At 33.4% G+C, this 24,636-nt stretch overlaps 1 protein-coding gene across 8 annotated transcripts in view; it reads left to right on the forward strand.

Annotated features, from left to right (window-relative positions):
• The window catches only part of LOC149080161 (eukaryotic translation initiation factor 4B-like), a 113,957-nt gene that overhangs the window by 66,443 nt on the left and 22,878 nt on the right, over window positions 1-24,636 (forward strand). For all 8 annotated transcript variants that reach the window (XM_089239189.1, XM_089239186.1, XM_089239193.1 and 5 more), the window contains 4 exons: window positions 6,100-6,174; window positions 15,572-15,749; window positions 21,343-21,415; window positions 23,760-23,814. In XM_089239189.1, the coding sequence (XP_089095315.1) occupies window positions 6,100-6,174; window positions 15,572-15,749; window positions 21,343-21,415; window positions 23,760-23,814 (381 nt within the window). The remainder of the gene's footprint in view (window positions 1-6,099; window positions 6,175-15,571; window positions 15,750-21,342; window positions 21,416-23,759; window positions 23,815-24,636) is intronic.

Below are 24,636 nucleotides of genomic sequence, written 5' to 3' on the forward strand. Positions count from 1 at the left end.
GTCCAAAATTTGTTTCCAAGAACTTGTTCCTTTTTTACTTATTGTTTTTTAGATATGTTTAAAAACATTTTCAAACCAAATGCCATACTCTTTGACTTTGAAACATTTTAATTCTTTCTGCATAATGAAGATAATCCTAGGAACTGGGTACCAAAATGGCAAATGCATCAACTTTTCTCTATAGGTGCCTTATATGAAACAAACAGCGGTTAGGAAGTGGGCTGAAACTTGAGCTTCTATAAACTAAACATGTTATTGGTTTCCAGGACTGAAATATTAGTATGCACACCAACTGGGGAATCTGAATATGACCTCCTAATTTTTATTAGAAGTATTCCTGACCATCTAATTTTTATTTTTTCTAGGCATAGTTATCACTATTGATCATTTCATGTCTTCATGCCTTATCTATACGTGTTATTGATTTGTACAACAGAAATCTTGACGGTTAGAATGGATCTCTTGCTAACAGATAAAGATCCAGTATTGAATTCTAACTAATTTTTTAGCATGAGGTTTTTGAAGTTTTGGATGCATCTTTTTGATTGACAGAATAAAAAGTTATCTGTTGCTTTTCTGATGAAGGGAGCTATTATTCAAACTCCAATTAATCATAATCTCTATAGTTATAACTACACATGAATATGTGTCTAGAAGAATGGCATATGTTAAAATTTTAAAATTTTATAAAAAAACACCAACAACTAAGCATCTTATTTTGAGGTCAGAATCACTGCAGAAATCACATATACCCTTTTTCAGTATGCCCTTATGTGGTAGTTTTGAACCCTAAAACCATTACAGCAGAGTTTGCCACATCAAATTTTACCTTCTAATTAAAAAAAAAGAACATTTTGGAAAAAATTTAACAATTTGCCCTTTCTTCAGACACCTATTCAAATATTAACTATGTTATGAGGTGACTTTTGATAAATCTTGGAGAATTTTCTGGTTTTTACTGCTCTATTTGTCAGGTCGCCTGGAAAAATGCCAAAATGACACCAGTAGTCTCAGATTTCAAAGATTTTTTTATTTGTTGCTTTTACCATCCTTATTAACAGTGTGAAATATTATTTGCATATCTCTAAAACCTTTTGAGAAAAAAAATGCTGAAATGTATCAAAAAATGATGGAGATGACTTTTCCTAGGCTCAATTTTTGAGCGGCATTTGAGAAAATAAATCATAACTTTTTCAATTTTCAATATATTCAAGTGAAATTTTCACTAAAGTGTTCACAAAAACATACAGAATATGAATAAAAATAATTTATACACTTACATTCGAAATTTACATGCAAAAAAATTATGTAAATTCTGTTTTTGTGGAATTTGTTTTGTGAGAAAAAATATAATTTTTCTAAGATATTTTTAGACCAGAGGCACAGCAGTTACCAAAACAACTTTTATTTTTAATTTCTCCTAAATATATCAAGATTGGAGGGAAAAAATAATGTTTTTTTTGACCGTTAATATATTTATTCTGGCTCATGACACAAAATTCATCGAAATAAGACTGGATCGCTCCGATTTCAAATCATTCAACTAGATACTACTGAAGTGCAACCCATTATCCCAGATTCAAATTATTATTTTTTGTTTATTGCTTCTTCCATCCATGTTGACCATGCAAAATTCCATGCATGTATTTCGAAAACTTTTGAGAAAAAAAAATGTCTTCTAACCCCACTAATGACGTCTCTAAGGCTAATCCCATTCAAGCAATATTATTTATGAAAATGTGTCATAACTTTGCAGATTTTCAATACATTCAAATGAAATTTTCAGTAAAATGCCCACAAAAAAAATGCAAATTATGATTAGGAAAGAAAATTTAAACCTTTGAATTAAAATAAGATTGCAAAAAAAATGATTGAAATTTAATTTTTGATTTTTTTAATAATAAAAAGACAATAACTCACCTTTGTTTTTTCATTTACAAAAGCTCTCCTGCTTTTCGCACAGCGTATTCAGTGGCATTGCTCTTCACAGATTTTTTTTCCTTGTTTCATGAAGCAGGGGCCAGAGTTAAAATTTGCAGTTTTGCCCTTGTGATCGTTAAATTGAGTTATATTTTGAATTAGCTCAATCAAAATAAGAAATATCATTTGCTTTCTGTTTAATACCTTCATTAAGTGTGCTTTGAGATTCATTTTCTGGTAATTCTTCAAAAACTTTACAAACATTTGATTTTAAAGTGTTGCAAGCAGATTCAACTTTTCTTTTGGCATTGTTTGACTTGCACTGTGGAGCTACCCTATGAAGTTTAATTGGTTACTCTTCTATGTTCTGTAGAGATGAATTTATTTCTTCAAGAGCTTCTTGTTTAATAATTGACATTTTTCCAAGTTACTTCTCTACATTACTATCACTGTTCATTACAGTATTCAGTTTCTTCACCTAATTTATTGTTGTTTATTATATTCACTGTCCCTACAGTCATGGCATATTTTTTGCCCTGGAATTGATTTTGTACAACCATTTATTTCATTTATACATGAAAAATACAAGTTTACTATCCTTAAACCTTTTGTTATTTTTTTCTTATGACATTTTAAAGGATTAAAGCATGCTTTCGGATATATTTCATACTTTGAGAAAAAAGCTCTATGATGCTTAAACACACAGTAGATAAATGTTCAGAACTTGCTCCACTCCTCAAGATCGAAAGATTGATGTCCGATTGGTCCAATGATGTGTAATGGGTAACAGATTTTTCACTTTTGCATAACACTTTTTGTGACGATGATGAACGCCAGGGTCTCTGCCACCGGACTTATCCCGTTGCCGAGATGTTTTCCAGCCCAGCTTCGTGGCAGAGTCTGGAACAAAGTGAGTGTGTGTGTACACCTAACAGACTGAGTGTGTAGCTAGTGCTGTGTATAATATTTCAGTGCTGCCATCTGTACTTCGAATTGTGAGTGAAGTGTAATGATTGAATATTTGTAACGTTGTAGGCCTGTTGCTCTCTGTGGCGAGACTTTTTAACGGGGAGATCGGCTCGCATTCGCGCCTTGAAGTTGGGAACCACAGAAAACCAACTTCAGCCGACCACCACTGTGGGGTTCGAACCTGGATCCTCGCATCGGGAGTCCGTCACTATAACCACTCGACCACCACAGCGGCCACTTTTTGTGACAGTCAGATCCAGTTTCTTTTCCAACACTATAAATTTCAAGTGTCTTTTCTGACTTCCAAAATGATATAAAATATTTAGCTCAAATGAAAATTGTGTTATCATAAGAAAAATTGCTAACCCTGGAGTAGGCTACTCTATGAAGCACATTCTGTCTTCAGCAAGATCATAATTGAGACTTTCATCATTTGTATGTGGGGGGCAGTTTAGTTCCAATACTTTTGTTTTAGTTTTCTCAATGAAGCAGCAGCAGTGACTTTATCATCACCTGTAGGGATGATAAAGTCTTATCAAATAAGACACCAACTGCCCTCTGAAGGACAAAGACCAGTGTGCCATAGTTTATGGTGTAGTTCTATCTTCACAGAAGCTATTATTATTTTTTACAATCATCATAACAAGAAACATCACAACTAATATATCAAACCACCAGACATTATATACATTAGGTTTTAATTCTACTCTTTGATCTGCCTCAGCTATAACAATCAGGTTGTATCTGATAATTATTTTATTTTTTGTCATTTAATCCTCATTCTGGCTTTTTATCAGCAATATTTCTTGGGAAAAATTTGTAGAGGCCTGTATTAAATATGATGTAGAATTTTTTTCACACAAGTATAACCATTTCATATTTATTATATGTATTAAATATATGTTTATTAAAATATATGCTGTAAAAATCAAAGTAATTTTTAAAAAAATTTAACACTGTTTTGGTAAAATACCTTTATAATTAAGAATGTTAAAAAAACTTCAAAATACATCTATATATATGATTAATAATATCTGGATTTATCAAATACAAAATAATTCTTTATGCAAAAATATAATACCAGATTGCAAAAGTTCGCCTTTGTTCCATCATAAAAAATATTTATAGATCAAATAAAAGTGAAATTAATTATTATTTTAATTATTTGGAATTTGAACACTTTTCTAAGAATCTGAACATGAAGGTTTAATTTAGAAAATTATTTTATTCAACAATAAAAGAATTTATTGTAAGTATGAATTTAAACCAAAAACCTTTTTTTCACCAACTCTGATTTGACACATTAACATTTCTAATTATTTCATGAATTCATTCAATCGTAGAATTTTAAAATTTATTAAATGCTTTGAATTATTGCATTAACTACTCACGAAACTTAATTTAGTGAATACTATAATAAATGTATAAGCGTACATGGAAAAATAAAATGTAAATTTCTTTTTATTAAGCATCAATCATTGTATTAAGTCAAAATGTATAAATATAATTAATGTAGTTATATAAGTAAAATTGTGTTTTGTTACTCAAATGTATTAACTGTCAAAATGATGTTTACTCTTCTAGTCTTCTTGTTAATATATTAATAGGATTAAATTTAAAAAAAAAAATTCATGCTGTGCATCCAAAAAAAAAGTGTTTAAAAAATTGTTTTACTTTACAAAAATATTAAATTTAAATGACATTTTGCTCTAAAGTTTAAATTTTCTTTCTTATTCATAATCTGCATTTTTTTTTGTGTGCATTTTAGTGAAAATTTCTTTTGAATGTATTGAAAATTTGCAAAGTTATGATACATTTTCATAAATAATATTGCTTGAATGGGGTTAGCCTTACAGACGTCATTCGTGGACGTCTGATAAAAAATGTTGAAGACATTTTTTTTCTCAAAAGTTTTTGAGATATATGCATGGAATTTCGCATGGTCAACTAGGATGTGTAGAAGATTGCTTCTACACATAAACAAAAAATAATAATTGGAATCTGGGATGATGAGTTGCACTTCAGTATCTAGTTAAATGATTTGAAATCAAAGCAATCCAGTCTTATTTCGATGAATTTTGTGTTGAAAGCCAGAATAAATATATTAACGGTCAAAAAAACATTATTTTTTCCCTCCAATCTTGATATATTTAGGAGAAATTCAAAATAAAAGTTGTTTTGGTAACTGCTGTGCCTCTCTCTGGTCTAAAACTATGTTAGAAAAATTATATTTTTTCTAACGAAAAATTTTCCACAAAAACAGAATTTACATAATTTTTTTGCATGTAAATTGCAAATGTAAATGTATGAATTATTTTCATTGATATTCTGTATGTTTATGTCAACACTTTAGTGAAAATTTCACTTGAATATATTGAAAATTTAAAAAGTTACGATTTATTTTCTCAAACAATGCTGCTTAAAAATTGAGCCTCTGAAAAGTCATCTGCATCGTTTTTTAAAAATTCAAAATTTTTTTTCAAAGTTTTTTTTAAAGTTTTAAAGATATGCAAATAATATTTAACACAGTTAATAAGGATGGTAGAAGCAACAAATAAAAAAAAATTATCAAAATCTGACCATGGGTTTCATGGCTGGGTGATTTGACATGAAATGACCCTGTCTAGTTCTGTGTGAATTTTACAAAAACAACAAACATGTATTGTTTTGCAACAGGATTGTACACTGATCGCACAACAGTTCATGCATCATCTAATTTTAACAGTGACACATTTTTTTCATTTCATTCACCCCCATTTTTGACAAGATTTACGCAAAGAACTCAAATCTATGATGCACATTAAATCTCTATGCACATTCATTACATGTCTCTTTTCTACTTTTTTTTAAATCTTATCAAATAAAGAACAACCTATCACATGTCACCCCCTTTAATACCATTCCTCTGTCCGTTTACTACTCAGTAAAAACTGATCAATAATTAAAAAGAATAGAAAGGTATTTGGGGAAAGACGACACAAAAATTAAAGTTATTGAATAATTCCCAGATTTAATTGAACTGAAGTAGAAAAAAAAAAATTTTAAAAGCTATGTAACCTGTAGATTTATTTCTGAAATTACTGTAATCTTTTTTGAATATTTTCACTGGATAATGGTAAGCTTTTCCTTTTGATAATATTCTTAATTTTTGTCAAGTTCTTTTAATCTTAAATGTTTTAAAATTTCGTTTTAAATTTTTCTGTCTTAAAGGTTATAATAGAAGTGGAAGAATAGATAAAAGAGAAAATTTTGATAGAGATGGAAGAGATGAAGATCAAGATAGAGGCATGTTTCATGCTATAAATTTGTTCTTTATTTCTCATTTTCAATGTGATAGTTTCTTGTTTATATAATTTGAGAAAATGATTTTTGTTATATAAAATTAGTTTTTTTTGTGTGTGTCAACAGTGCAACCAATGTGCATCAATTGATTCAATACATTTCAGTGAAGATAGGAAAAAATTTAATGCAAAAAATTGATTATATTTAGGGGTGAATATGTTAATTATAAACAAATACTGATTTCTTTTTATGAAGATATATTGGCCTAAATTGTGTCAAGTCTTAAGATAAATGATGAGGCTTACACTAATTTTTAATCATTATAATAAAAATTAGTGTTAGAGGGAATTTAAAAAAAAAAAGTGTTACCTCAGGCCAAATTTTTTGCAGCACATTGTAGACTGTGTATACTAGAGAAAACTAGAAGCAGACAAACTATAAATCTTAAATCTGTCAAAAATAACTAACTAGGTGTTATTTTTTGTCAGCCATTCTGTACATTTCATACAATTTTAGATTTCATCAAAAATTCTCAATGGACAATTTTTTTTTTCAAATAAACATTTCATAATTTGATTGGGTTAGGAAATCTACAAGACCAAATAAAAATTTCTGAAAAGACAAGATAAACTTCTCTTAACATCAACAGATGTTCTTGGGGATTTTTTTTTGGGGGGGGGGGAACTGATCCACTCTGTGTTAATTTCTCTTTAGTTTCAAAACAGAAACATCAGACATTCCCGTAAAGAGAGCAAAAATTTTTCTGCTGGGAATAAGTTCACTTTTTTTCCCATTTTATAATAGCAAATAGATTGGTCTGCTCCACTTTTAGTACACTGACTTTTTCTTTTTCGTAGTATCAATAAGCTCCATACTATTCCGCAAGGACTAAATGGTGAAAACCAAAATACTGAAAATTGATGTTATGTGCTCGTTATTAGTTCAATATTCCCAAGGCCAAAAAAAAACCATGAAATCTTACTGCATGCAGCATTCTTACAGATCAAAATCATTCAACATGAATTTGTATGTAATACATGCAAATACTATACCATGTTTACTTTTATATAACAAAAAATTCTTCTTTCTCTGAACATCCCATATAAGGATAAAATTTATTGAACATTTATTGTTTGGTTAAGTGAGGCCAGCTCTTGGAATTTTTACTAAATATTAAATTTACCTGGAATCGATTCTAAGCTTTGTCATCTATAAAGGAAGATATAAGTTAAGTGATGAAAGTAATGTTTCTTTTTTTCTTTTCTTTTTTGTTTAAAAACTTTTTAGCCTCTTTTTTATTTTGAAAAATATCCAAAAGATACAAATGCCCTAAAACCTTAAAAAATACCCTAAAAGTGAAAAAGTTGAAAGATGCAAAAAATATATATATAAATAAATGTCATCAACATCTGGGCCCTGGCTATGAGTAATAGGAACACTGATACAAATTGAAGAGCACTGTGTACAGCGTAGGAAATGCATCAATGACAGTGCTTCTGATTTATCCTGAAGATAAAGAAGATTACAGGTTGATTTTTATATAAATAAAATTATCACGGAACATGGGTCCCTTGGATATTACCAGGAATGGAGACACATCAGATGGACGATATATCTTCTGTAGAAGTACGTTGTGGTTTTGCCGCCTGGCAGTCCTGTGGTTAGGGAGCTAACTTCTGACTTTGCAGGTCTGAGTTTGAATCCCGGTTCAGGCATGGATGTCTACTAACACACTACCAAATTCCCTGGACAAATCGTAAAGATCTCTTCGGAATACGTAGTGATTACATTATTTTTAATATAAAAAAAAAAGCAACAGAAGATTCCACTACATTTTTAAATGCCCACATTGGGACACAAGAAAAGCTACGACACAAGATCAGAGACACTTATCAATAAAATATATTAAGATTAAGGAAGATAAAAGACTTCCTAAGAGAAATTTTGAGTACAGCATTAGAAACATTTAGAATATCAAATGTATAAAGTAAATCTAACAAAACTTTAATTTGTAATGGTGGAATGGATTGAATATATCGCTAGTAGTGTATATATAAAACGTAGTGTAAAAGTGTTCTGTGAAAGAATATTAAGAGTATAATTGTTAAGTTTGCATATAATTCATGTTTTGTGGGTGATTTGAAATACCCAAGCATATCTTGAGGATTGTAAACTAGAATTTTTAGTTGTAACTGCTTCACTTTTGCTTAGTGTTTCTCACAAATTCAATTTATTAATATGAATATTTCATGTTGGGTGTGTTGTTTTTTTTTGGCAAATTTTTTACCAAAAATATAAAATAGTGATCCAATTGATTGAACTTTTCTAATTGTATTGATGAGTATATATGAAATTGAATCCACACATCAATAATGTATATTGTGTTAACCCGTAATGTGAAGCGGGTAATACACTGTGTTGACAAACTAACACAAACAATATAAGATTTGTGTGAAAGGATTACATATAGTATATGGAACTTACGTAAAAGAATATTTTGTGATTTTGCACACACAAGATGATGTGTGTAAGTAAATTTTGTATATTTGTTGTTAAACATACACACATGCAAGTTGCAGGACAGTTTGTAAATTGTTTCTGATATAATGTGGTTTTGCTGTTTTGTCCTGTGAGTTTCGGGAGGACACTGCAATTTTTCTCATTTATTTTCTTTTTCTTTGGCAAACTAAAATTGGAGGATGTCTTAATTTATTCATTGTTTTCATGTTAACCCATTAACGCCGGTTGGTAAGAAAATTTGTTATTCTAAATTTTAAGTTTTTTCTTTGCCAATAAATGATGAAAGTGGTTCCACTCATTATTTTTTGTTTTTAAAAAAATCAGTCATTAATAGGTTAATCTTTAACTCAATTAACTTTAAATCATGCAGAAACAATAAAGGTGTAATGATCTGTGCCGTCTTAATGCATGGGCCCACCCGGGCACATCAAGAGAAGAGGGGCCTCAGAAAAATGAGAAGTAGTTGAATTTTTTGAGGATTTGCCTGTTAGGGCCTCAGAAAAATCACTTGGCCCGGGGGCCCGTGATGCTCTTAAGACTGCCCTGGTAATGATTATGATTGGGACACTCATGAAAAATGAAATACTGAACAGGACAGCTCTCAAGGCATCTGATCATCTGAGATAGTCTCATGTCCTATTGGACGAGACAAGGTAATGCAACAGAGCTTATCCTGAAGCCTTCGATTTTCTAGCCTGATTAAAATATTCCAGTCAGAAGCTGGATTCTTCTGATTTTTCATATCTTTATCGAAAAATCATCAAATTGGGCTTTGCTTTAGTGGAAAATTCCTCAAGGAAATATTCTTTCAGTCCTTGCAATTCCAGGCTGATCATGTTTTCTCAAAAAAAAAATATGGGAAATTATGATTTCAAGCACTGGGAATTGATATTTGTCACCAAATATGATGCCAAAAGTAAGCAAAGATGCTGATTATTACTAAAAAAATCAGGGCAGTGAAAAATAATGGAACGTCAAGAGAGAACAGGTCATATTGTTACCAGAAGCAATCTTAAAAAATCCCCAGTTTAACTTTTTATTTGTATGTGATGTTTTCTTCTCTCTGTACAAGATATTTCATCACTTGATCAGGATTGTAATTTTGTCTGGTTTAAATTAGTTTTGATCAGGCTACCACCAGCCAAAAATGGTTTTAATCGGATAAAAGTGATCAAAACTGGCCAAAACTATTGAAATAGTCTTAAACTGATGTGAAAGCAAACAGTTAAAACTATTACTACATTAAATTTCAAATTACGGTCAGTTTTTAATTTTATTAAGCATCAGAATGTTTTCTTAAAAAAATGGGGTTGCATTGACTAACCAGAAGTGGTTCTAACCATGCAAAAAACCTGTTTCAACCGTTTTGGTTGATTATCAGTTTTGACCATTTTACGACTATAGACAACTTCAAATGTCAAAAGGAATAGCAACTAATTTTTCCATTAATTTTTTGACAAGTAGTTTCTCATAGAGTTGCCATAGTTGTATGCTACTCTTCCCACAGCAGGCAAGGCTGCAACTACAGTTGATTCCTGTTTCAAAAACTGTTACAGCAAAAATATCATTTTAACAAAACTTTTCTAATCCCCTAAATAAGTTTACATAGAAACAATATAAAAATCCAGAATTCCTTTATAACAAAGTTATTTCTCTGGTCTTTTAGAGTTCATTATGAGATTTGACTGTAGTAGAGGGCGGGAGTGTCTAGTGCCCTGGGCGCTGAGTTTGTTTTTCTGTTCAAAATTATGTGGAGGGGGGGGGGGTAAAATAGACTGGCTGTGACAGTCAGACCGGCGGACAGTAAATTTTTTTTCTAGTGGTTGCAGTGTCAGCAGGTTGTACGGTTACTAACTTATTTCAATTCACTTATTTATAACTTGATTATCTTGATGTTTATTGATTGTTTCTCCTATCATTTTTATTTTATTAAAATATTTACAACTATTACTACATCAGTTTCAAGACCATATTTGACCACATCTGGATGTGGTTTTAGCCAGTGTCAAAATGCCAACTCTTTATCTATTATAATGAGTTTTTATTCTGGAAAGGAACAGTTAACTAAAAACTCTAGACTGTCCAACAGTTTATAGTGGGAACTAATTTAGGCCTAGATGTTTTCTTTTCATGCTATACTATCATATCATTACTACTAATCCACACATGCACCTCATCCATATTCCTCTGCAGAACTTCTAACGAATTGATACATGTTGAATGTGTATGTATGTTACAGTGGGTCACCGTACTATGTAAATTTTTTTTTTTTTAAATTTCTATCCGGTACAGCACGAAAAGGGTGCCAAATGATGTCTTTAGCTCACATATAAATTCTTTTAAGAATGGGTTACCATCTTCTCTCTGCCTCCGGATTTACTTTAAAGAATACATATTTTGAAGAAAAAAATGTTTTTTTGATGATTTGTCACAGTATATAAGGTTTTACAAAAAAATGTTAATGTGTGTTTATAAAACAAATACAAATTGCATGAGTAACATTTATTTATTACAAGAAAAAATTTACAAAAGTGGAATTTATATTATCATATTTCAAATAGCGCAAAAATCCTTATTGAGTTTCGACACAGCATTTCGAGACTTACTAACTGAAACAGCGACCCAGTCCATGTTCCAAAGAATTTCTAACCGATGGGTCACTGCTGGGGTAAAACAGCATGACGGTGGATTAAATATATTCTACTTCTACCAGTAAATGAGATCGATGTAAGGTGATACATCAAATTCTACAATAGGAAGTTGAAACAGTCTTAATCTATTTTTCTGAATGCGGCGGGCTACTAGTTCACGGATGTGCAGTTCAGAGTCTGTCAGCATTGTGATCAATGAATTTTCAGGGTGTGCGAAGTAAGTGTTTCTTTGTGAATTACGGGATATATTTTGCCTTTCAGTTCTGCAGGCAACGACGAGCTTGAACAGGTGCAGTGTTCCACCTTTACAGGAATGGTGAGTTTTGATAGCAAACCAAGTTGGAGCGTAAAACTTGACGATGTGTTGCTAGAATTATTAAATTTTCAGAAGGAGATTCCATCGAAACGTACAAATGTAGAATTCGATTAGCACGAGCTAGCCATCGGGCATGAGACATTTTGCCTGGTGATTTGTTGGTCATTTTGACCATTTTTGTACCATGGTCATTTTTCTGCACATGAGGGCTAATTAGACAGGACCTACAATTTATTGCCGATTCCGAATGACAGGCTTGTTTTTTATACTCGTCGAGAGATTGGTGTGCTAACCCCTTGATGGAGGACTCCCTGCGGTAACAATCTTTTCCTGCAGTCATGTCGCCGTTTTTGTTTTGCCCCTGTGTCAGGAAAGTTTTCTGACAAAAACAAACCGGGTATCGAACTCTCGACACCTCTAAACATTCTTTGATTTTTTAGACGAGTATCTTATCAACCTGGGATACCGTCCTGGCAATTTGTTTGCTAAATCCTTAAGCCTTTTGAAACTGCTGAGACTATTCTGTACAAATATGTTTGGTCTGTGCTAATACCTTGAATAGAAAAATTGGGTAATTCTCTTGAAATAACTTGAAACGAAACACTTGGGGTTTTTTTTCACACATTTCTATATCTTTGCCCATTCTCCCTGAAAATGTTTTGGGTCCTGATGTGCTGCTGTCGGAAGGGTAATTCGTTCATATGCAGTAGACAGATAATCCACCGCAACGGCTTATCTAAATTTTTTTTCAAGCAGACGTATCACACCTTCATATTTACCAATGTTCACATTAGTTTCACGTCACACCCAACTGCCACTAAAGATTCCATAGATATTTCTGATTCCAAGCAGAAATTGAAGAATTGCTTGTTCTATGCATTCAAATGTGCCAGAAGCTGGTGCTTCAACAATGGTTCCATTATTAATTTAATATGCTCTTCAAGAATGCTGTCTATACCTTTTTCCGTTCTTTTCTGATATAATTAAAGTTTTATCCTTCTGTCCGTCAAAGTAAACTGAAGAGCCAAAAAAAACTGGTACAGGCATGCGTATGCAAATAAAGAGATATGGAACCAATCAGAGTACGGCGCTTCGGTCGGCAACGCCTATATAACACAACAAGTGTCCGGCATAGTTGTTAGAGAGGTTACTACTGCTACAATGGCAGGTTATCAAGATTTAAGTGAGTTTGAACGTGGTGTTATAGTCGGCGCACGAGAGATGGGACATAGCATCTGATACGTCTAGATACGACTTTGATAGGTGACAGGTACGTAAGCATCCTGTCTGACACCCATTCATGTCCATTGTGCATTCCGACGGATTTGCACAATTTCAGCAGGACAATGCGACACCCCACACGTCTAGAATTGCTACAAAGTGGCTCCAGGAACACTCTTCTGACTTTAGACACTTCCGCTGGCCACCAAAATCCCCAGACATGAACATTATTGAACATATCTGGGATGTCTTGCAACGTGCTGTTCAGAAGAGATCTCCACCCCCTCTTACTCCTATGGATTTATGGACAGCCCTGCAGGATTCATGGTGTCAATTACCTCCAGCACTACTTCAGACATTAGTCGAGTCCATGCCACGTCATGTTGCGGCACTTCTGCGTGCTCCCGGGGCCCTACACGATATTAGGCATGTATACCAGTTTTTTTGGCTCTTCAGTGTATGAGACAGTTATTTTTAGGACTTTGGTCGCTCATTGGTCGATTAGGAAGCTTTTCTCTCTGACAGGTATATTCTGTATTAGGGGCAAATGCACTCTTCAATGTTCTTACACTTGCAGGATGAAATAAATGTTAAACAATAATTTATGGCGAATCTCTTCTAATTGCTTCTTCTGTATTTAAGGTGTGATTTTAAAAGATTTTGGGATTTCGTACATGATACGCCTTAAACATCGCTTTCACTCATTTATGTTGGACAGAAGGAATGGAATCTCTTGACCATATTTCCTTAATTTTTGCCCCGACAATGTCCTCTAGTTCTTTATACGTGGGGCTGTTTATTAGTTTCATTATCAAGTTTTATTTTATGACAGTTTCACTCATAGAACTTAATAATATCTTTGTAGGTTGGTAATATATTGCATTTAACGTCACTTGAATCATGAAATAACGGACATTTCCACTTTGAACGAGTACGATCCACGATGAAAATAGCACAAGCGAGAGCAGCACAACCTCGCCTTATTTCAGCCGGAGTTATACTGGGAAAAATGAGTGTCCCATGCACACGCGTAGTGTCTTCCTAGACTCTACCCTCTAATACCTACAATGTGACAAATTGTCTATGTTTGTAGAAAGTAACACAATTGGTTGAAACCCTAATTAAAACCTACCTTGGGAAAAAAAAAATCGAAAAATATCAATCTGGAGGCAGTTACACTAATCAGAATGTAAAAAAAATCACAAGTGTTATTTTGAGACCATTTAGCACCTTTTTATCGCTGTGCCCCTTAAGAAATGTGATTTTTATTTTTTTGACCCACCCTAATGTACGTGTTGTAAACCTAACTTTGTTTGTCTCCGTGTAATGCTTTTTATGTGTAGGGCTGCCATCTGCCATCAATTTTTCCAACTATGACTGAAGCATTATGATTGAATAATTGTATCGGTGTAGGCCTGTTACTTTCTGTGGTGAGAGTTTTTAATGGGACTATCATACTTTTGGAGAACCATAAGCAGTCAACTATCTGATTATGAAATTTGCCTATATATAAAAGTTCCATTTGATTTTTGCGCTCAATCTTTTGTTGGCCATTTGGAAAAGCTGATGGTTAAAACTAAATTTACAATGAATTGATATATCGATTGTATAACTTCACATTAACTTTTTTCTTTTTTAAATTTCACAATGTTGTTTATCTGCTTATGAATAGTATTTTAACTTCATGCATGGCAGACATCTTCAACCCATTACTTGCAAACACCATGGTGCTCCAGGAAGCACCCAGAATGCTCGATGTTTGTATCTGATTTCGTGCTCGTGAGCACTTGAACAAATTTCATTCAAGGATTGAAATTCTGATTTCATGCATTCGTATGTTGAACTTGCCGTAAGGGTGCTCTTCTTTTGATGATGGGTACAGGCAGTGCTCGTGACTAGAAAAAGATTGAAGACCTCTGATGTATGGTAATGAGGTGAAGGTTTTAGACAGTATAGGATATAAGAGTTTTTGGACAATATGGTAAAAAATGTGTTTACTTTTTGGTTTTTACTATAATGACCAAAACCTCACAGTACCTGTTTTGTATTGATAATTCTTTGATTTTGGATGTGCTTTTTTTATGGCGTGAATTCAATTTTATTCAAGTTTACTATAAATCTTTCATATAATTAACTTATATACATTTTAATTTTAGCCACCTCATTGGCCATTTTGTCTGTTGTGGCCTTTGTATTAAATATTCATACTTTATTTCATGTGATTAATTTTATTGAGTTAAGACAATATCATGTAACTACTCTTTTTAAGAATTTAATGGGAAAAAATTGAAGTTTGGAGTTTTTTTTTTTGACCCCTTGAAGTGGTTGAAACTGGCTGAAACTAATATTGAACAGGCCAATTTATACCTCCCTGGGTTAAAACGGGCACAACCTTGCACATGATAAACTACAGATTCTTCAAGTCTGGGAATCGGCACCTTTGGTAATGGAGTTTAATACTTATGTTGTTAAATACTTATTTTTATTTTTACATGTACCTTTGCACAAGTGACAGTTTGAATATACCAAGATACCAAATTTTCATAGAATGAAAGAAACTTGACCTTCAGTGTGGCTATTTATTCTTATCGTATAACAGAAAATAAAAAATTTATTGATTTTATATCAACATCTAGAATGTTAAAAATGTCATGCTCAAAACATTACACAATGTAAATGTTTTATTCTTTAGGCACTGATAGATCAAAAGATCGTCCTAGACTACAACTGAAACCACGTAGTGTCCCAGTTGGTGAGCAGACTCTTGGAAATCCTTCTAACTCTTCTTCAATATTTGGTGGAGCAAAACCAGTAGATACAGCAGCAAAAGAAAGAGAAATTGAAATTCGACTGGCAAAAGAAAGAGAAAAGTATTTTTATTTTCAGTTATCTTGTACAAGTAATGTGATTAGCTACTGGCTGATTGATTAATGCCATAATACTTAAAATCGCATTAAAATAAGTCAGTCATGGTGCATTTTTTTGTCAAGTAATGATATGTTTGAACTGCATGTAATTGGGAGTGTCTATTGCAGTAGTCTTAATAATCCAAGATGCTGTAGGTACCAAAGAATACTCTAGTGAAAACTCTTCGTCAGTGCTGTCTGCAAGTGATTGTTCATTGTTTTCTTGTATCATATGAACGATATCGTTGACCGTTAATGGTTCCGAAGTGAAGGCCACAGTGAAGTGAAAGTCAGAGAAAATAAATTGTCCAGCGTTCATTCGGAACAAACATTTCTTTTGCGATGTGTTTCCACAAACGCTGCGAATCTGTGGATGCACTTTCATCAGCTTTATTCCAAGTTTCACAGAATTCTGCTGTGATTAAATTTGCTTTCTTCTACCCATTACGATCTGTCTAAGCTCCAGCTATCATATCCATAGCTTGCTTGACATCATACCTCACTACGATTTCTTCAATATCAAGCTGGTGAATACATCTCAGCAGTTGCGTACGGTACTTTCCTTTCACCATATTAATTATGCATTGGTCAAATGGTTGTAAAACAGATATGCAGTTAGGAGGCATGTGTTCGATGTGAATGCACTCTAATTTTGAAGACTTAATGTGTACAGTACAATTGGTGATAAGAAGCAAGATCTTTCTATTTTTTCGCTTCATTTTTCCGTAAAACTTAACTAGCCCCTTATTAAAAATTCTTGTAGTTATCCTAGCCCTTCGACTTGATTTATAATTACAAGGCAGTGATTTCACGTTCTTAAGGCACCATGGATTCATAAATTCTTCAATCACCATAACTTTTCTTTCTTCGATTCCATTCATGCTGCAGCAAAACAAAGCAGTTAAGGGTCGCTTAGAGTTTTTGCTACTTATCTTTTTTAAATGTCAAAGTTTTGTTAGGGGGTCATTCAAGCATTTAGTCAGCATTGATGGGAGGGGGTTTCTGATTTGATGACAAGGAGGGGGGGGGGTTGGATGATGCGTACGTAATCAACCACCCTTTATGAAGTTATAAAATATTCTTAATGGCATCTTATTCGGAGCGCCAAAAATGGAAAAATCTTTCGATAGTTATTGGGCACCTGAACTAACATTCTACCTATTGATAAGTTCTCTACAGCAGGGTTTCCCAACAGGTGTTCCGTTCCGCGGAACCTTTGGGTTCCGTGAAAGCTTTTTTGGGGTGGGTTCGGCGGAATCAAAAGGGATGGAACCTGAAAATTCGAGAACCCTGGTAGTTTGAAATTTTTTCTTGTTACTGTTTCACCTGAAGCAATTTTTTATTTTTATTTCTGTTGGGAACAGGTACTCTAAAATAATTCAGAGAAGATATTGGATAATCGACCACTAAAAGACAATATTCTTGTTGGCTCCTTTCTTTCTTTCCTCCTATTCTCGCACACAAGTCCTTCAGACAACAACAGTCAAGATGACTTCCTGGGAATTGGTATTCCCAAAACTCTCAAGACATACATGAGAAGATATTGGATAATCGACCACTAAAAGACAATATTCTTGTTGGCTCCTTTCTTTCTTTCCTCCTATTCTCGCACACAAGTCCTTCAGACAACAACAGTCAAGATGACTTCCTGGGAATTGGTATTCCCAAAACTCTCAAGACATACATGAGAATTTGTATAAGGGTCTTCCTTCAAAGATTCAGAAGTATTAAATTATTCCTTTGCATTCTGCGCCTCTCCAGACTGCCTCTCTTAATTGGAATCGCCAATTGAGATTAATGGCGTCGGATTCTTATCACTTTTCTGACTAACAAATCCTAAATAGCAATTCTAAGACAGAGAGAAAAAGAGAAAGCTTTACTTATCTAACTTGCCTGAGGTTATATTCTCCCATGCTACAGATTCTTCACAAATGGAACCTTGTTTACACAACGTTCAAGAGGCCACGTCAAAATGTCGTATAAGGGTGGAAATCGTACAATCAAAACTTCTTTGAAAATGACCCCCCATCCCATAGACCTCACAGAAAATATCACAAAAATTCAATGGTTCCAATTGCATTTTGTTTGTTATATAATAATTCTAAAGAGAAATTATCCACAATAATAAGTTTTTCAAAACAATATAGTAAATTACTTAAATAACTAATTCGCATTTCATCACTGTTCCTTAAATCCTGAGTATTCTTATATTGTTGTTCTGGAGATTTGAAAAAAACGTAACTTTTCACTTTTTTGAAAAAGTTTGTTTTTGTTTTCTATATTGATCAAAGCAGATAATAGTTTGACATCGAGTCCAATTCTCTAAAAGTTGTCTAAAAGAGAAGAACCGAAATACAGTGTTTCTCAAAGTCTCTCAGGGGCGTCGCAGCAAACTGTCGACATTGCTGATTGCTTGTTCAGTGCTTTAAAAGGATGCATTTTTAAACTATTCTGAGTAGGGCTGTAACCAGAGAGGAACTTGGGAGTTCTGGTGACCCGAGCGCCGGACCACAGGGGGCGAAAATCTGTGTGTTCTTATTTGTTTGAAGCCTAAGCTTGTCTTGTTTTACTCTGTTGAAGCTTAAGAATAGTTTTTGTTCATATTAACTATAGCTAGTTCTGGTTTGGCACCCTTTCTCTTACTTTGACCACTCGTTCCACATTTGTGATGAGAATGGTGTATGCCAAAATTCACACTCAATCCATGACCAAGTACAGTGAGTAGTAATTTTTGCTTGTTCCATATTTTGTTATCAATATTATTTATCGTTAATGACTATTTCATCCAGGGTAGTGACTACTATTTCTCTGAGGAGGGGCAAACATGATTTCGTCACCCTCTCCACTTGAATTCTGATGATTTTAAAATGGTATTTTTGTTCTTCACTGATATTTGCCGCCCCCCTAAAGTTTGGCGTCCGGGACAGTTTTCCCCCTCCTCAGTTCCAGCCTTGATTTCATCTATTTTTTTACTAGTTTCTTGTTTTTTTGACAGTTTCTTACATTTCGTGAATTTTAATGTGAATACTTGAACGAGAAATCAGTGATACTATGTACTAGTTGTCAAGATTAAAAAACAGTGCGTATTTGTGAAATACTAATTACATAGCAGTGAAATATGGTAGCCTAGGTCGATAAGATACTTGTGAACTGTGCCACAAGATGCTCAGATGTAGTGTTCAATACCCTCTTTTGTCCTTTACAGTGCTTTTTACGATGATCGACATAATGATCAAACAGCACGTTGCTATTGAAGAAAGTATGCACACCAAATGTTTGTTGTTCAAACCCCTCTCGGTGAGAAACAAAAAAGCCGTTTGGATCAGCTGTGAACTGTATAAGTAACAGTCTAATTAGTTTATTCAAAATGAGAAAAATAAATGTGGATGAGAAAAAAAGATTAAATGAGCATGTTTTTCATTATCCTGAAGCTATGTGCATAACTAGGATGACCATATAAGAAAAAAAACAAAAATATTTCCATTGATCCATAGCTCATGCTAAAATAACGAATTCACGATTTAAAAATTTCAAAGTGAGTTTTTTAGAAAGTTTGACAAAATTAACATTTATATTAAAAATGTTAATTTTATGATGAAATAACAGAATATTATGAAAAAATAATTCAATAATTCTGCCTCGTAAAATATGGATCATATGGTCACAGTATGTGCAACTCGCAAATATATATATTTTTTGACACTTTTATCTACTGCAAGTGAAGATTTTTGTTTTGCAGAGCGAATGCTGACTTTTAGGACACCCTGTATATTGAAGAAATATTCAAAGTTTGTTAAGGGTTTCCACGGAATACCCTCGTTACCATCAAGGTTTTCGCGCGAGCTTTCACGTTGGAAAACCCTGCCTACAGAGCCACTTTAATAATCTCTGAATGTTCCACGGATCCTTCAAGTGCTCTGGAAATGTTTCCAGGCCGCTTAAGTGCTTTGGAACTGTGCCACGCATCACTCAAGTGATTCTTAATTATGCCATGGATCACTTAAGTAATCTGGGAATGTTCCATGGGTAACTTGAGTGATGTAGAACCACACTGGGGACCACTTAAGTGCTCTAAAACTATGTCATATGTCACTCAAGGGATCTCTAAATGTGCCACGGATCATTTAAGTGTTCTGTAACTGTGTTGCGGGTTACTTAGGTGATCATTGAATGTGAAAGTGATCTTTGAGGCACTTGATCACCTCAGTGATCTGAAATTGTGCCACAGGCAACTTAAATGCTCTGGAATCGTGCCACTGGTCATTTAAGTAATTTGTAAATGTGCCGCTTAGTTCGTTTTTACAAAATTAGGTTGGAGGGCAGCAAGCCAGATCGGATAACCTTCAGGGCCACATTTGGTCTGCGGGTCAAGGGTGGGTTGGAATGAATTTCTGAGAGAAAACTTTTGAGTTGTTACCCTTCAAATAGCATTGAAATGAACAGAAATCAATTATATATAATTACATATAAAGGTGTTTTCTTTCGAAATTTTAATTTTTTTTAAATATTTTTTTGCATTAAATTTTTTTTTTGTCTGGGGAGGGAGGCGCACGAGCCCCCTATGCCCCCCTCCCGTGTACGTTTCTGATCCCACCAATAAGCATTAATAGGTAGGAGGCAGGGATGATGACATTTTGCTGACAAGGGAGAGGGAAGGGGTCAAAAATAACTAAACATTTGCTTACGTAATACTTGAACGGCCCCTAGGTAACAGTTGGGAGAAGATTCCAGCTTTGTCTGCGTTAAACACATTGGAAGGATCATATGATTTTACCACTTTTGTTATTTCACCAGCTTTCCATTCATTCACATTTTTCATATCAACTAAATTTGCTTCCTCACCATGCATTCTTTGAAGCAATTAGCCAGCCGACACTTGCTTGAGAGTTTTCGCATCCAAAAGCACGTGCAAATGCCAAAACCTTTTCTCCTAGGAGCGGATTGGTAACTGGGATATTTCGGGAATGAATGTCCCAAAACCAGGTAAAGACAGCTGCATCCACATCTTGTGAATTCGAAAGTTAGATCTTTTTCCTAAGAGATCCTAGAACTACTGTTTGAATTTGCAATTTCAATTTCGGCCGATTTTTTCAAAAACATTGAAAGAGTAGAATGGAGATTGATTCTTTTGTTTTTCGGAAACGTGTTTTCGAGTTCGTTATAACAGATTTTTCATTTCGTTATACCGGAATTACACAATACATTGTTGCTATGTAAATTGGTTTGAAGGATTGGAAAAGTTTTCGTTACAACAAGATTTTCATATAACGGTATTCGACTGTATATAAAACATTATTTCAAATATTATACAATTATTTCCACCTTGCTTTTATAATGCTCTAATAATTTTTTTTGGAAGTGAAAATCACAAGGGTAATATGCTTTCTGCATTGGCCAGGTTTATGTGTCGTAAGAAATTTTTGATGAAAAAAATTTGTCATTGAAAATTTTTTGTCTCTACCTGCTGCCATATCCAGACTTGACATCATTGTTACTTATTTGCATCAGTTATATGTGGTGAATATCGAGGTTCTGATATGTATATATTTTATTTTAGGCTTGGAGATGATGCAGGAAAACCAAAGTTTTCTTCATGGGGTGATGGAATGGATGCTGAAACTGTTAAAAAGGTATGCATTCCAAAAACAGTATATGGTCATTGAATAAGAAATCACCATTTTTTACAAAATAAATTTCATAAACAGCAAATTAATTTAATATCTATAGAACGCGTCCATGTTATATTAAAAAACAGATTGCTAACTCATGTTGTTAATTAAAGTGTACAGTAAAGGTGCTGCTGAGCAAATATAACATACAATATTGTGAATACAAGGTTCATTGAACGACTGGTTATTTGTGGAGATGAAAATTACAATTAAGAAAATTCATCACTGCCCCCACAGGGACTCGAACCCCGATCTCTTGCTTACCGGACAAGTGCTCTCGTCCTGATAGCATCATCCTCCATCACTGATAGCATCCACGATTATTTTATTCTGCTCAAGGGCTACATGCCTTTGTGGGGAGGCACTTTTTCTCGATTAAATTTTTTTTTCAAAAATTATCACAATTTATTTTGATTGGGTCCACAGGGCCCTCAGGAGAATCTCCGGATTCCAAAAGTTTGTACGTCTGTATGTAGGTTCTTATTATGGCAATAAAATGACATATATGGATATTGACAGATATAAGGATTTTTTTAGATGCAAAAGTGTGCTTGCCAGATTTTCAAGTGAATCGCCAGATTTTTGTGAGAAAATTGCAGGATTTTTACCTTTGGAAGGCTGGCAGGTCTAGTTAAGCTTTTGTATTCAGAATCTGGACCCTGTATTGATCTACTGATATCAAAAGCGTTATTTCTGTCATCATCCGACTTCATAGTATGATGATTTTGTATTTTCCCCACTTAATTATTAAACATCATAGCCATTCGTACGAAATGTCATGTCAAAATTCTCAATTTTTTTTGTCACTAAAAGCTTCTTCACATTTAATTCCTTGTTCTGCAAAAATGTCATGATGTATTTTACAGTTGCCTATTCATTTTACAGATATCTATTGGTCATTCTCTTGGTGAGAAATGTATGACACTTTCACAGAACGCATGTGAGAATTTTTTAGTTGCATAAAAAAAATTGAGAATTTTGACATGACAATTTATGCAAACGACACAAAATTCTTCATTTTCTTCAGAGTTCTTTTTTATGTCACCAACGGTTAACAGAAACAATGACATCAAATTCTCTTGCTATTTATGCTTTTTAGATTCAATTCCTAAGACAACTAGGAAATTTTGCTCCACAGTTAAAATAACACGCATTCTTTTACTATTTTTTACCATATTCTTGAAAGTCAACACAATTTGGTTTTTTTTTCATCCTCCACTACACCCTTTAGAAATTAATTTGCTGGTGAAAAGATTTCAGACTTACAGTAGAACTACATTTGTAGTTCCCTGTACATTTTTGTTCCCTGATTCAGAGATGCCGCTGTACTCTAAATTACCTGGGGTCCCAGGACGCAGGTTATTCGAAAAACCTGGATCCTTTTTGAGTGAAAGTAGGTCCCTCTCAAAAATTAATTATCTTCCAGCATGTCCCAGGTCTTTGATCACCTACTTATATTTCTTCTTTGAGACTGAGCAGTGGGTCATGTTCTGGGTAGGGGAAGAAAGTATCTGTGAATCAAGTATAAATCATTTCTAAAAAAATGTTCTATCAGAGGGTCCATTGTCTACTAGTAGGAAAAGCTTGCAAAGAAGCTCATTAGCACTGAGAAATTAAAGTATGGAATTGCGCACATGTAATAAATCTGAAATATACAGTTGATCCCAGTTATAACGTCTCTTCCATTTAGAACGTTTTCCCACTTAGTACAATTTACTTACGTGGTCCTAACATTAAGTAATTCTCCTTAACATTTCCAATTCATACATTTTTGCTCTAAATCTGCTCCAAATCCTATATTTTGCTGCTCCAAAATGGACTTCATCCCTTCCTACCCCTGAATACACAAACAACTACTGATCTATGGATCTACTATGAAAAAGGGAAATTTCCCCAGAATCCCCTGGACTTACACTGATTGGAGGATAATGACTGATGTCACATAATTGCTAATTTACATATACTGATGACACTTTCTAAAAATTTATATGTACCAATTATCTCTTCAAACTCAAATTAAACAAATATTATCTCTTAACTTGATAATTACACAAATTATAAGCATAATATATATTTCATTTTAGCAAAAATATATAATTTTTTCAATCCAACATTTTTTCTTTCCAAGTTCAACTCAGCATAAAATCCAGAAAAGAGTCTAGTTTCCTTTCAATTGTAACCAAATTTCTTGACATCACATTTTTAAGAGAACTGCTTTGTTTTTTTGTAATGCCATGTTTATAAATAAAATGTTTTTATATATTTGATCATCAAAAGTTTAATTTAAATTCTCAATGTTTTACAGGTGGAAACAAAAAAGCAACCTGAAGAGCCTTTGCGAGAAAAAAACCATACCAGAGGTGTGTATTTGATAAATTACAAAGCTTATATATTTGTAATTAATTATAGATGCATCTGATATGCTTAGGTCGATTTCGCATTCTTTGTTGATGAAAGTATAAAATTAAAATTTCTATGAAACAAAATTTTTTTACTAGAATGTTCACATACTTCCTACATATCTCCCACCAGTATAAATGAACAAAAAAGAAGTAACGTATCGTCCCCCACATACCAGAAGTACAAATGAGCAATTTTTCCCTTTTTTTTATCAGCTGCTTAAGATTTGCCTGAAACGCAAATGAATGTTTATCCCTATTGAAACACATTACAAAACATTTTAGGAAAATAACTTTCATGGCCAGAGAAAACATTCAAACATCATTTTCCACATTCTTTTTTTTTCCAAGGACATTGTACATTCGTGCTTCTGGCATGAGGTGGATGATATGATTGTAGCCCTATTTATATCTGAATCTATCAAATGATACATTGCATTCTGTTTAATTGGAAACCATCTGAAACATAAATGTGCTGAATTTTCAGATGAAATTTAGAAATTTCCTCACCAAAAAAAAATTACAGGTAAAAAAATCTTGTTCAAAATCTTTGAGTGATCATGCTCTAAGCAGTGTTTCTTAATCTTTTTTCACTCATGGCCTTCTTTCGACCATATTTTGTTCTTGTGGTCCCTTCTGACTTATCCAAGCTTTCCTACCATCATCCTGAAGCAAGACCCTTTCTACTTACTGATTTGTTTTTGGAAAGTAAATTTATAGCGAACAAAAATTTTATGAATAATGCCTATTTCTGGAGGCCAGAGAGGCTCACTCTTGTGGGAG

The sequence above is a fragment of the Pholcus phalangioides genome, unplaced genomic scaffold, assembly GCF_987345545.1.
Source record: "Pholcus phalangioides strain wild (caught in Gottingen) unplaced genomic scaffold, Ppha-v1.0 ptg000011l_1, whole genome shotgun sequence".
Classification (NCBI taxonomy): domain Eukaryota; kingdom Metazoa; phylum Arthropoda; class Arachnida; order Araneae; family Pholcidae; genus Pholcus; species Pholcus phalangioides.